We start from the raw sequence: 13,178 nt of genomic DNA, 5'->3' as shown, positions 1-13,178 counted from the left end.
ATAACCATATGATAAAAATAATGAATGCTTATTTTAAAAGACTTACTTATAACAAAAAGTTACCAAGAAGAAAATGAAAATAGCTTAATCTCACCATATAGAGAAAATCCATAATAACATTTTGTACATGTTTTTCAATAAACATAATTACGTACACACACACGCACACACACAAAATGAGGTATCACTGTAAATACTATTAGTTAACTTGCATTTACACTGAGATTCCATAATGGGCAACTGGCCATCTAAATAGAGGTATACACAATCATTTTTAACTCTTGTGTTCTATATGGCATGATTTAATCAGACATTTATTAATGAATATTTTATTTCTAATTCCCAGTATTATAAAAGATATTATGATAGGCATCTCAGCTATTCGTGCATTTACATTGTTACCTTAAAATAAAAGTCTAAATATATAAATGTTGTCTCAATGGTGATTTGTTTTATAAAATTTTAATGAATATTGTCAAACTGTCCTCTAAAGATTACTGCATTGCTTATACTCTCACTGGTAGAGTGTGACATGACTATTTTCCCATATTTTCTAGTTCCTTAACTTTAGCCAGTTTTGTTGACAATAAATTATTATCATTATAACTGGCTTTTTCACTGTCACTTGCGAAATAAACAATATTGGCTATTTTTTTTGTCATTACGTTTTGTTTTTATTATTTGCCACTATTTGGGCACAAGTAATGTTTTACATATTAGAGGTATACAACATTACTCTCAATAATAATTTTGTCAGCAAATATTGAGTACATACTATGTGGTGGGGGCGGGGGCAAATGATATACAAAAGCAGTAGCAACCTCATCTGGAACTTACAGTCTAAGTGGAGGTTAGAAAAAGTCAATCAAATGATTAGCATAATTTGGATGAAGAGGTGCAATGCCAGTGTCCATACCGGGTGATATGATTTGGCTGTGTCCCCACTGAAATTTTATCTTGAATTGTAGCTCCCATAATTTCCATAATTTATGGGAGGGACCCAGTCCTAGGTAATTGAATCATGGGAGCGGGTCGTTCCTGTGCCGTTCTTATGAAAGTAAATTTGTCCCATAAGATATGATGGTTTTATAAATGAGAGTTCCCCTGCAGAAGCTCTCTCTTGACCACCGCCGTGTAAGAAGTCCCTTTGCTCTTCCTTCCTCTTCTGCCATGATTATGAGGCCTCCCCAGCCACGTGGAACTGTGAATCAATTAAACCTCTTTCCTTTATAAATTACCCAGTCTCAGGTATGTCTTTATTAGCAGCATGAGAACAGATTAATATACCAAGTGAAAATAGCATGCACTGAAGAAGTTGCAGCCTCCTTTCAACTGTATCACATGAGTTTGGAAAGCAAGTAGAAGAACACATTTAAAGGTGTTAGATTAAGAAATAAAAAAAATCAGATTAGATGAGATTGTGTATGTGTGTATAGATGTACTCGCCCAGGATTTGGATCTTAGCGTTTTGTCTCAAACACTTCTGGAATGACATTTACAATTGGCCAGTTTGGTTAATTGAAAACTGGACTTGATTTTACAGTTAATGAGATTGAGATGTTGTAATTTTCCTGACATTTTGTGCAGGAAGAAGTTGGAAGGCTTTGGGAAATAGGAATTTTGGAACTGATAATGTGCAACCCACTTAGCTGTCATTACCAGGGCATTAAGCACCAGAATACTTAAATGGGTTTGTTGTGGCCTTCCTCCGCAGGCTGAAGATGATTGTGGAGGGGGATGCTTCAATGGAACCAAATATCCTGATTTCAAAGAATGGAAATGACAGAGGCCAGATGTTGGCACACAATCTTCAGAATTATGGTGGAAAAATTACCAAAGTTAGGTTTAAGGAAGAGTAGTAAGTGTTTCAATTCACAGAGATTTCTGATGTTAATTGATGTACCTAGGAATGAAAAAGTCATGCAGCCTACTGTTTTACCTGTAGTGGAAAATTTCTGTTTAATGGGCAGAGACCTCACTTGGGCTGCCATATTAGGGTTTCTTTCTTTTTTTTTCTTTTTTTTTTTTTTTCTTTTTGAAAAGGAGGAGGAAAAAAGAGAAAGAGAGAGAGAATGGGGAGGTGGAAAAAGGAAGAGAAAGAGAGAGAGAGAATGGGGAGGAGGAAAAAGGAAAAGAAAGTGGGAGAGAGAATGGGAGTATTGCTTTCTTGCCCAGGCTAGAACGCAATCTAGCAATGGTTATTAAAAACCTCCCTTATAATGATAATTATACCTAATGATGTAATCAGGAAGGAATAAGGGAAGAAGATAACAAACAAACAGCCAACCAATATTTCACCCAAACCTATGAAATGCTATGCGATTACTGAGGAGTGATTCACTTCCAATTATATAGTCACCCTTCTAATAGGTGTGAGGTGGTAATGTATGTTTTGTGTATTTGAAGTGGAGAGTTCCACAAATGTTCATCAAGTCCACCTGTTCTGGGTCTGAGTTCAAGTCCTGGATGTCCCTGTCAATTTTCTATCTCGTTAATCTATAGAATCGTTAGCTCTTCTTGCTACATTGATCCCCTCACCATTATGCAATATCCCTCTTTGCCTCTTTTGATCCTCGTTGCTTCAAAGTCTACTTTATCACAGGCGAGAATTGCATCTCCTGCTTTTTGTTTATTAGTTTATTTTTACTCTCTGTTTGGTTGGTAAATCTTCCTCCCTGTCTCTGAGTCTTTGTGTATTGTTGCATGTAAGATGGGTCTGGATGCAGCATACCGATGGGTTTTGGCTTTTTATCCAATTAAAATATATATAAGTTTAATACTGGCATTTGATGCCAGCTGGCTGTTTTGCCCATTAGTTGATGTAAATTTTTCATTATGTTAATGTTCTTTGCTTTTTGATATATTTTTAGGGTTTCAATTTTTTTGAAGTCTCCAGACCCAAGCCAGTTCACAGCTCTGGAATTTCTTAATTGAGGAAGAGACTAGGTCTGCTAGAAGGCCAGAATGTCAAGACCAACCTGGGCAACATAGTGAGACCTCATCTCTACAAAAAGATTAAAGAAAAGTCATACATGATAATGTGCACCTGTAATCCTAGCTAGCTACATGGGAGGCTGAGGGTGGACAATCACTTGAGCTCAGAAGTTCGAAGTTACAGTGAGCTATGATCATGCCACTGCACTCTGCCCTGGGTAACAATTTGAGATCCTATTACAAAGAAAAAAAAAAAAGAATTTTGGTTGATTTCCATTGCCACTAACATTTAATATTGTAAGATTTAAAACTTTTTGCTTATCTGCTTGTCTGAGATAGATGATTTTGTGTGCCTCTTATTACAAATGACATGAAACATCTTTCACACATTTCTTGACCATTCAGCATAGTAGTATGCTTTAAATTTCTAGTTTTCTAGTTATTGCTGTTATTTATTTTTAACTCGATTTTATTTTAGTATTCCAAAGTCTAATTTCCTTCTATGTGAAAGGCAGGTACTTTCAATGGGCTAGAAAGTTCTGTGTGATCCTGAAGTCTGTTATCTCAGAGATATCATCTCCTGTTACTCTCTTGTTGGCATGGCTTGTTTAGTTTCAGCCACCCTAGACTTCTGGCCAGTCTTCAAATGCCTCAGGCATACATTCACCTTAGGACTTTCCCATTATCTATTAAGGAAAATACCTATGATCCCATCATTTTGAGGATGGAGACTCTTATGCGCATTCTCAAAATGTAGCCAGTGAACCATGAAAGAAGGGAGCAAATAAAAACATAAGTTACATATCTTATTTGGCATTTCCCAGCGAGCCATCCTCCGTAGGTATGTTTATGACATAAATCGGTAGGTTTGTTTATGACAAGCAATTCTAAACAAGGGCCAGCATTTTAAATACCCATATAGCTAAAGAGTCTCCTCCCAGCAAATATTATTAATTTATTTGCCCCTAGGTCTAGTTATCAACATAGTCACAAATAAATTAATCCAGGTCACCTCCCATTTTTGTTTCTTGGGAATGTGTTATTGGTAAGGGAGAAAAGTGGATCACAGGCCAGCTCCTTGATCTTCTTTCTCCTCCATCCCCCTTCTATGTTTGGAGCACAGTGGCTCTTCTCTAACACCTAAACAGAATAAGAAAAGAGTTCTTTTTTCTTTCTTTTTTTTTTCTTTTAGCTCTCCTGTCAAGAAATCTTGTTTCAAAATGAAAAGGGAGACTATAGTGGAGGCATTCCTTTTCTCTCATGACTTGCTCATGTCCTTAACTCTGCTCTTTCAGTTCAAGGGCTTCTGATTGGTGTTTTTCCAAACTTTGTCCAATTGCTTTCTTCAACACTGCTCTACTCTTTGGAAAGAATACAAGTGGGATTTCTTACTTTATTTTTGCTTTAATTTGTTTCCATTGCTGGCCTGTGGCTGTTTCTGGAAGTTAGTTATTAAAGTCTACAGTATGAGGCTGGAATACCCTCTAGTTTTAGAGTTTATAAAAAATGTTTTTCCCATCTTTACTATTTCCCTTGATTCTCCTACATTTCTTTCCCCTTGTGATGTTCAGCTTGGAGACGGGTGATATGTGGGAGGGTGGAGAGACTAGTCATCCTGGATTTACACTGCTCTCTTTCCCAGCTATCTTCATCAGTTTTAAATATTTCTGAATAGTGATTTTAATTTAGTAGTGCTTCAGAAATATCTTAAACATCTGGAAGTAAATTACCATGTAGACATAAATTCATGAAGACAATTATCTCCTCCAGATGTCATTCTGAATTACGTATTTCCTGTTTCTCAGAATGTATAAATATTATTGTCAGTAGCTATTATATGTTATGTGTATTATATCTTTATATTATGTGTTTATACAATGTACAATGAATGTTTGTATTTATAATTTCCATTTAAAAGAATGAGTTGCTTTAACAAACCTTCTGAATCATAAGATCCCTTCATTTCAAGAGATTGTTGAAGAAAACTGTCTATCCAGTCACTTAATAAATTACCAATATTTAATACTTAACCTATTGATTATATAGGTAAATATTAAAGCATATATGCCTTGAAAATGATGAGATCTACATCTTGAGAGAAGATATGGTAATTTATAAACTTGCTTATATTAACTATGCACATTGTGTTTATTTTTACAGACTCATCGGAAGAATGTGAAGTACAAACTAATCTGAAAATTTGGAGAGAACCACTTAATGTTGAACTTAAAGAAGACATTCTATCCTATATGGAAAAATTATGGCTTAAAAAACACAGGAGGTATTTTCTGAAATTGTAATATTATTAGGAAATATGAAAGTTATTTATGTTTCTTGTATGAAATGCCTTCCTATAGCAATTTTGTATGTGTATTGCATATTTGCATACATAATTTTAAAGCAATATTAAATCTCTGTGAAGCTGCTGTTCCAATAAGAATTTTAATTTTATTTTTGTATATGATGCATCATTAATTTAGAGTTTGCCTTGAGAAATGGAAATGTGTATATAAGGAAAAGACACAAATGAAGAAAAGAATTTAAGAATAACAACAAAAATAATGTGATAAATGAAAGATTACTTTGAGAAGACACTAGTTTTTTATATTAGCGTTAACATTTGAGACTATAATTTTCAGAATTTACTTTTAAGTTAAACCTTTTTACAATTTTATTAATAGTAATGAAATATACTTTATTCAAAGAAATATCACTAGATACAATCAGCTAGAGACTGTGGCAAAATGCATATTCATTTTTTGTAGCTCTGAAATGAGGCCTGAGATTCTGTATTTCTGAATTTCTAATAGTTCCCAGGTGGTAATGGTTGGATGAGGCTGGTCTCCAGTCTTTTTTGAGGTGCAAGGTGGTGGAGGAGCTCTCTAGAGTTTACCTGAGAAGTGGTCATCACACCCTTGCTTCACCTTCTGTTACGCAAAACCATCTCCTAAGGTGGCCCATTCTGTCTGTGGAACAGTTATTCATTAAACTGTAATCTGTTTCCAGCTCATTTCTAAAATGGGTTCTAATTCTACTTATTGAGTTCATACAGATAACATCTAATTTCTCTTCCCCATAGCATCTCTTCAGATGTTTGAAATCAGCCCTCATGTTTCCCGGGAAGCTTCTGTTTGATAGGTTAATGCCTGTACCACCACTCATCTTCAACTGTTCTTAATGTCCTAGTTTTTTTTCTTTTGGATTATTTTGAAAAGAAGATATACAGATGGGTTGCAAAATAATACAAAGAATTCCCAAATAACATTCACTCATCTTTCCCTAATGGTAACATCTTACATAAACAGAATGCATATCAAAACCAGGAAATTGACATAGGGACAATATTATTGACAACAATAAATTTTATTTGAATTTTATCTGTGTTTTCACTATTATCGTTACCCTGATCCAAGATCCAATCCAGGATTACACATTGTATTTTTTGTCATATCTCCTTATCCATTCCAGTTTTTCAGTCTTTCCCTGCCTTTCATGACCTTAACACTTTAGAAGAGTACTTGCCAGATGTTTCATAGAATGTACTCAATTTGGGCCTGTCTGATGCTTTTTCATAATTAGATTGAGGTTATACAGTATGAGGAAAAATACCACAGGGAGAATGTGTCCTTCTCGTGCCTGACATTCTGGGATCATGATGTCAATATATCTTATTACAGGTGATGTTAACCTTGGTCACATAGTTAAGGTGGTGCTAAGTTTTTCCACTGTAAAAATCACTACTTTCCCTTTATAATTAATAAATATATTAGAGGAGACACATTTAGTTGATGTAACAACTCTGTTTTCCCTTAAACTTTCACTCCTAATTTTAGAATTTGTGAGTGAATTTTGCCTGCAGCAGTTAGTACTCTCTTGCTCGATTGCTGATATTCTGTTTCCTTTGTTCATTCTAAATTTATTAATTAGAATTCTTTTTCAAAGAAGTGTTCCTTCACCCACTTTTCTTTCTTTCTTTTTTTAATGTGAACTCATGAATATTTATTTTATTTTGGGGATTGATATCTAATATTACGGTTATTTATTTTGCGACTCAAATTATTTCTGCTTTGACCATTCTGGGCTCTCTCAGGTTGACTCTTCCATCCTCTTTACTTGTCATTATTTTTTTGTTGTTGTTAGCTTGCTTTGAACATCTCTATTTTTCTAGAACTCAAAATGCATTTTCCCTGCCCCAGCGCAGGAATTTGTTCTCCAGAAAATAATGATTCCATTTATTGGAGAATGGTGCTCAGAAACCAAGATCTGGACTCTAGGAGTGCTCATTACTGTTCAGGTACCATAGTTCTAGGCCTTCTCAGAGGAAGAAACCAGGAAATACACACACACACACACACACACACCCCTAAATTTATTTCTGTTTCTATCCATCTGGATATCTATTAAAGTAACATGAGTTCACACTCAGGCCTTCTGAATCCAAACCAGCATCACATGGTTCATTTCCATTCTCCCTTTGCTTATTTGATAAGCTTCTTTCACCTACAGTGAGAAACTTGGCTTTCGTTATCTATAAATTTATTAATTAACCCTAAAATATATATGTATGTATACATACAGTAGTTTCAGAATGCCTAATATCACTGAGAGAAACAAGGGACAATTAGTTTCAAAATTACTATGAATAATATCAGCAAAAGAAATTTTCCACTTAGAGTACAGTCTTTATGTGTCATGCTTTTTGTCTGTAGCCTAGAGTATCAAGGCTGAATGATGTTTTACAACACCACTTTGGCCATAGTGCTCATTTCTTTCTCATCTCCTTTAAGATAGCTATGACTTTCATTGGGTTCTCCCCATATCCTCGTTGATTTTTAAAATTTGAATAAACTTGTGGTGTACAGTTCTATGGGTTTTCACCAATGCATAAAATCATGTGTCTACCAGAGTACCCGTAGTCCCCCAAAAAAGCAGTTTCACAACCACAAAAATTCCCTTGAGCTTCCTCTTTCTCCTCTTCCCTTTCTCAATCCATAACAACCATTCATCTGTTTCCTATCCTTATAAATGTGCCTTCTTCTGAAGGTTATATAAATGAAATCATACAGTATCTGTCCTTTCATGTCCTTCACTTAGCAAAATGTATTTAAGATTCATCCATGTTCTTCTATGAATCAATATTTGTTCTGGCTGGTTTCCAGTTTCTGGCAATCATCACTAGGTTCTTTAAAAATATTTTCATAACAGGTTTTTTTTGAATATAGGTTTTTAATTCCCTGGCTAAACACCTGGGACAGTGGCAGCCAGGTTCTATGGCAAGTGCGTGTTTATTTTTATAAGAAACTGCCAAACTGTTTTCTAAATCGACTGTACCATTTTGCATTTGCTCCAGCAAGGTATGAGAGTTCCAGTTGCTTCAAATGCTTGTCAACACTTGGTATTTTCAGTTTTTTATTTCTTTTGGTTGACATTTTAATAAAGTATATAGTTTTATCTCATTGTGGTAGCTTATATGGCAGAGGTTCAAGATAATTCATTTATAACTAATGTCCAGGCTGTATATATATTTTTAAAGTATGATGCCCATAAATAGCTCTTCAGGAGGTTTTTTTTTTTTTTTTTTTTTGGTACTGTGGTAGACACATGACTTTATGCATTGCTAAAAACCCACAGAACTATACACCACAAGTTTATTCAAATTTTAAAAGTCAATGAGGATATGCATAACAGGAGTGTGTATCTGTCAATTGCCTTTTTCTAATTTAACAAGTAGCATATAAATGTAATTCCAAAGTCACTTATCATTTTTGGTGGCTACGTTTCAATGTTGGGTCATATTGAGTTGCTTATATGATAAAGGAAACACAATTTTGTTGTTAAATGACAACAACACTTGAGCCTGAACACATACAAGACATTTTCATCACAGGCACATCAAGGTCCTGAGCTATGCTAAAAGCTGCATGTTGGCCAGTTTCTTTAGCAGAAAAGAAAACTTGGCTACTATGTTTATGTTCACTAGGGTCTTATTTACATAGTTATTTTTAATGGTAATCTTTTTTTGAGCTAATACTTTTATATCTTGATTATAGATGTCAATGTAGGGCAATCTATTTGCAATTCACAGCTTTCTGATGCATTTCTGATGCTGTGCTGCAGAAAAGTTTCTCATGGTAATAACCATGATTATGATTTTGACTTTACTTTTGCCTATTTTTGTGTTTCACAGTAGGCTTATAAATATATGTTCTGTGGCTTTTTGAATATATTTTACTGATTTGGACAGTAAAAGTCTTTTAAAATTTTACCTGGAATCAATAGAGATGTGTTGATAGACCTTTTTTCCCCCTAGCTTTACTGAGGTATGAATAACAAATAAAAATTGTATATATTTAAGGTTTAAAATGTGATATTTTTATAAATGTACACATTGCACAATAATTACCTCAAGCTAATTAATATATCCATAATTTCACAGTTTTTTTGTGTGTGACACTTAAGATCTTCTATTAGCTATAGTTATTATGCTGTACATTAGATATCCAGAATTTATTTATTTTGCATAACTGGAACTTTATAACCTTTGCCCAACATCTTTCAATTTCTCCCAACTCCTAACCTCTGGCAACTACCATTCCACTCTCTACTTTTGAGTTTGACTTTTATATCAGTGAGATCATACACTATTTGTCTTTCTGTGTCTAACCTGTTTTACATAGCATAATGTTCTCTAAGATATGGAAACAACCTAAATATTTGTCAAGGAATGAATGGATAAAAATATCATATATGTATAATGGAATATTATTGGACCTTAAAAAGAAGAAAAATCCTACAACATGAAAGTGTTGCTGCATCTTAGTAGCAACACCTAGAGTGGATCTTTTACATATGGGAAAGCTTAATGATAGAGTGCAGAAGTTTTGGATTGAGAGTATTTTAAAGGCAGATGTTAACAACTAGCTGATACTCTGATTCCAGTTCCCTTACTCTTTTCATTGTGTGTACTTCGCAAGTCTAGCTAATCATCAGAAGCACCTGGGGCAAGTGATTCCTGGACCCCAGAATGATCTAAAAATTAGTGTCTTCAAAAATAGATGTGAGACTTAGCATTTTAAAAAACTATTCCTTGGCCATTTGGATGCAAACAGCCTAACACTGATTGACATAATAGATTCATCACACATTTAACCAACTGAATGGGTCAATGCTCAATAAATATTTTCTAAATTTTAAAAGTGGAAAATATGGTGAGGTAAATGCTATCGAAATATATTTCATCCTTTTTTTTGGTGACATAATCATTTTTTAAAAAAAGCAGTGTTGCCAGGGTTTGAATATCCAGAATCCAGAATTAGTTCACTAACTAGTTGTTTATTTATAGGAAAATCACTTCAATTCTTGTGGCCCAAGTTTTCTTATTTGCAAAATATTGAGTTTAGAAAAAAACAATTTATATGACTCTGTAAGCTTCAATAATTCATTATCTAGACTCTATAAGTAGTTGGTTCACGGATTTTACTTATAAAATTAGACAGGTTTTTGCTTCCCTAAGAAAGAATGTCTGAATAACAGTATATTTATGTGTATGTATGATGAATTTCAGTTTGGTAGATACATGTCAAACTGGAAAGAGGTTTCTTGTAGCCAGCTGCTAGTTTGTCTTTGACCATAACTCACTATTTTCATCTGTCCCTGAATTAAATTATGGATGTAGAATGCCACACTCATCAAATTTGTTAGGACATAAAGTTAAATAATACATAAATGTTATATAGTCATCTTATATATACATTACATATATTGGGAAAACACAGATAACCATAGACTGCCAGAAGATTATCAGCATTTTAGTGCCTTTGAAAGTTGTAGAAGAGGCATTATAAAGGAAGTGCATGGTTAAGAACATAGTCTTGGAGAGGCAGACTGCTTAAGTTCAAATTCCTCCTCTGCATTTACCACCTGAATGACTCATCCAGTTGGTACACAACTTTGTGTCTCAGTTTCATCCTCTGTAAAGTTAAGATCATACTAGTGCCTATTAAATATCTAATAAAATTTAACGTACCAAAATTAGTTAGAACAGAGCCTGGTATATTTTACATTTCGTATCCATATTAGCTACAAATATCATTAAGAAGGTTCTGCCTTTTACATGGGGACTTCATGAGCTTCCATGGTCTGGAAGGATAGTGCAGCTACTCACATTCTTGGCTAAAAAGTGACCCTTCGCTCCAATGATTTGGTTACATACTATGATACAAAATTCACACTTTTGACCTCTGAGAATTCCTGGGCTTCACTGCCTTCCATGTGAAATGGGCTGCATCAGTCTTCATTGTTAGTTAAGGAATAGATACCCTAGTCCAAACACCTTACATTTTTATTGTAGGAGCCTATGTCATCACCCTGCTGGTATGATGGAAGTTTAGACAAATGCCCTCAGGTTTCCTTAAAACTCATTAATACAATGTCAAGACTGTGAATTAAAACTCACATTCATAAATTAGCTTTTTAAGTAGCATGGTATTTTAATGGACTCCATGTGGCTTTTGAGGGAACACTGACTTGTAGCAAACTTTGATTTTCATCTTAAACAAAACTCAGTAGGATATGCAATTTAAAAATCTTCTGTGGTGTCAAGTTGACTTACACAGTTTTTCTTAGTACATTAAGATTCTATTATATAATTGTACTTATCTTTAAATTAAAGTTACAGTTATGGTTTCACCATTAATTTTGTATACTCACTCATTTGATAAATAAATCAAGAGCTTGTCTGGGAAAGTTTCAGGTAATATATTTCAGTCTCTTAATTGCTTCTTTTTTATTTTGTAGAACTCCACAAAAACAACTTTTTAACATGCTACCAGATACATTCCTACAACCATGTGAAACCACTGGTGATGTACAGTGTTCTCAAAATGAAAACAGTGAAGATAGTGACGGTTAGTTCATACTTGATTAGATATTTTAAAATTTTATTATTTCAGGTTATATAAACTAAGCTTTAATCGGAATCTGCTTTTGGTTTTCTTTAATATATTAGTCTCAGTTGTACTCTCTAGTCCTTTATCTTCAGATTAAAGTAATGTGCACTGACTTCTTTCCCTTTCCCTGGATTTACTTTGCCTTGATTTAGATAGTTGCATTTAAAAATTGAATGCTAATAAATGTGTATTTCACTGAACTGGGAAAATTGACAGTATTTGCATTTTTGTGTAGATACACATGAAAACACTCTTCTTTTTTTGGTGGCTATCTTATTTGAAGAAATTATGAAGTAGGATATATTCTTTGATGATATTATTTGTGAATCTTATTTTCTAGGTGAGGAGACCAAAGTACAACACTCAGCTCTTTTACTGCCAGTAGAAACATTAAACATAGAGAGACTGGAACCATCTCTAAAGATAGTTGAACTGGATGGTGTAAGTGTATAAGTGCATAATGACATTCACACTTTTTAACAGGAAATTCACAATGTATAGTTACATCTGCATATTATTTTCAGTAAGATTTCTTAAATAACTAAGAGTTTAACAGGAAATTTACAAGTGTTTGCATTTAAATATGCTTATAAGAATAAAGCAATATTATTCTGAGTGTAAAGAACACATTTGTGAGCTGAACGGGTATTGTCATTTTTTTTTGGATGAATGTGTAGTCTGGAAAGTGAGAAGACATTTCATTATTTTAACTTATAGTAATGTAGTTTGATATTTTGTTAGTTTAGTCCTTTATGTTATCAGGTTTTAAAACAAATATGAGTCTCATTACATGGTATCTATTTAATAAAATTTAAGTGTAAATCTAGTTTCTTGAATGTCATTTAACATTATTTTCTGTTTAAAGGTAGAAATAATATTTAAGACTTAAGAAGTTCAGTAAATAACTTGAATATAACTTTGAACATATATAGAAGACACCAATAGAATGAACCAATAGAATGAACCAATAGAATGAACAGAGCCAGTCAGAGCTAGAGCTCTGGACTGAAGGTTTAGGATGTGATATACTCAGTGCATTTCTGACTTTCTAGTAATCTAGTAGCTGAATGTGTCACTTGTCTTAGATATTTCTCTTATTGTGATTGTTAAAGAAAACGACTAGAATGGAAAACTTGCCTCTTTTAAATACTGATTTCTTCTGTTCTTCTTTAGGATGAATGCTTCCGCTATTTTTGTTTTTGTGTGTTTTTTGGCTAGCAACACTTTTATTTCTCCTTGATAAATGTGAGATGCTGGACAAAAACACACACACTACATATGTGTGGGCATACCATT

At 33.8% G+C, this 13,178-nt stretch overlaps 1 protein-coding gene across 3 annotated transcripts in view; it reads left to right on the top strand.

The window, feature by feature from the left end:
- Positions 1-13,178, top strand: part of ZBBX (zinc finger B-box domain containing) — a 115,650-nt gene that overhangs the window by 61,849 nt on the left and 40,623 nt on the right. For all 3 annotated transcript variants that reach the window (XM_021669517.2, XM_064378892.1, XM_064378893.1), the window contains 3 exons: positions 5,095-5,215; positions 11,731-11,840; positions 12,223-12,323. In XM_021669517.2, the coding sequence (XP_021525192.2) occupies positions 5,095-5,215; positions 11,731-11,840; positions 12,223-12,323 (332 nt within the window). The remainder of the gene's footprint in view (positions 1-5,094; positions 5,216-11,730; positions 11,841-12,222; positions 12,324-13,178) is intronic.

The sequence above is a fragment of the Aotus nancymaae genome, unplaced genomic scaffold (genome assembly GCF_030222135.1).
Source record: "Aotus nancymaae isolate 86718 unplaced genomic scaffold, 86718_ANA_hifiasm-v0.15.2.pri h1tg000019l, whole genome shotgun sequence".
Lineage (NCBI taxonomy): Eukaryota > Metazoa > Chordata > Mammalia > Primates > Aotidae > Aotus > Aotus nancymaae.
Note: the sequence above shows the minus strand (reverse complement) of the source record. Positions and strands in the feature narration are given on the sequence as shown.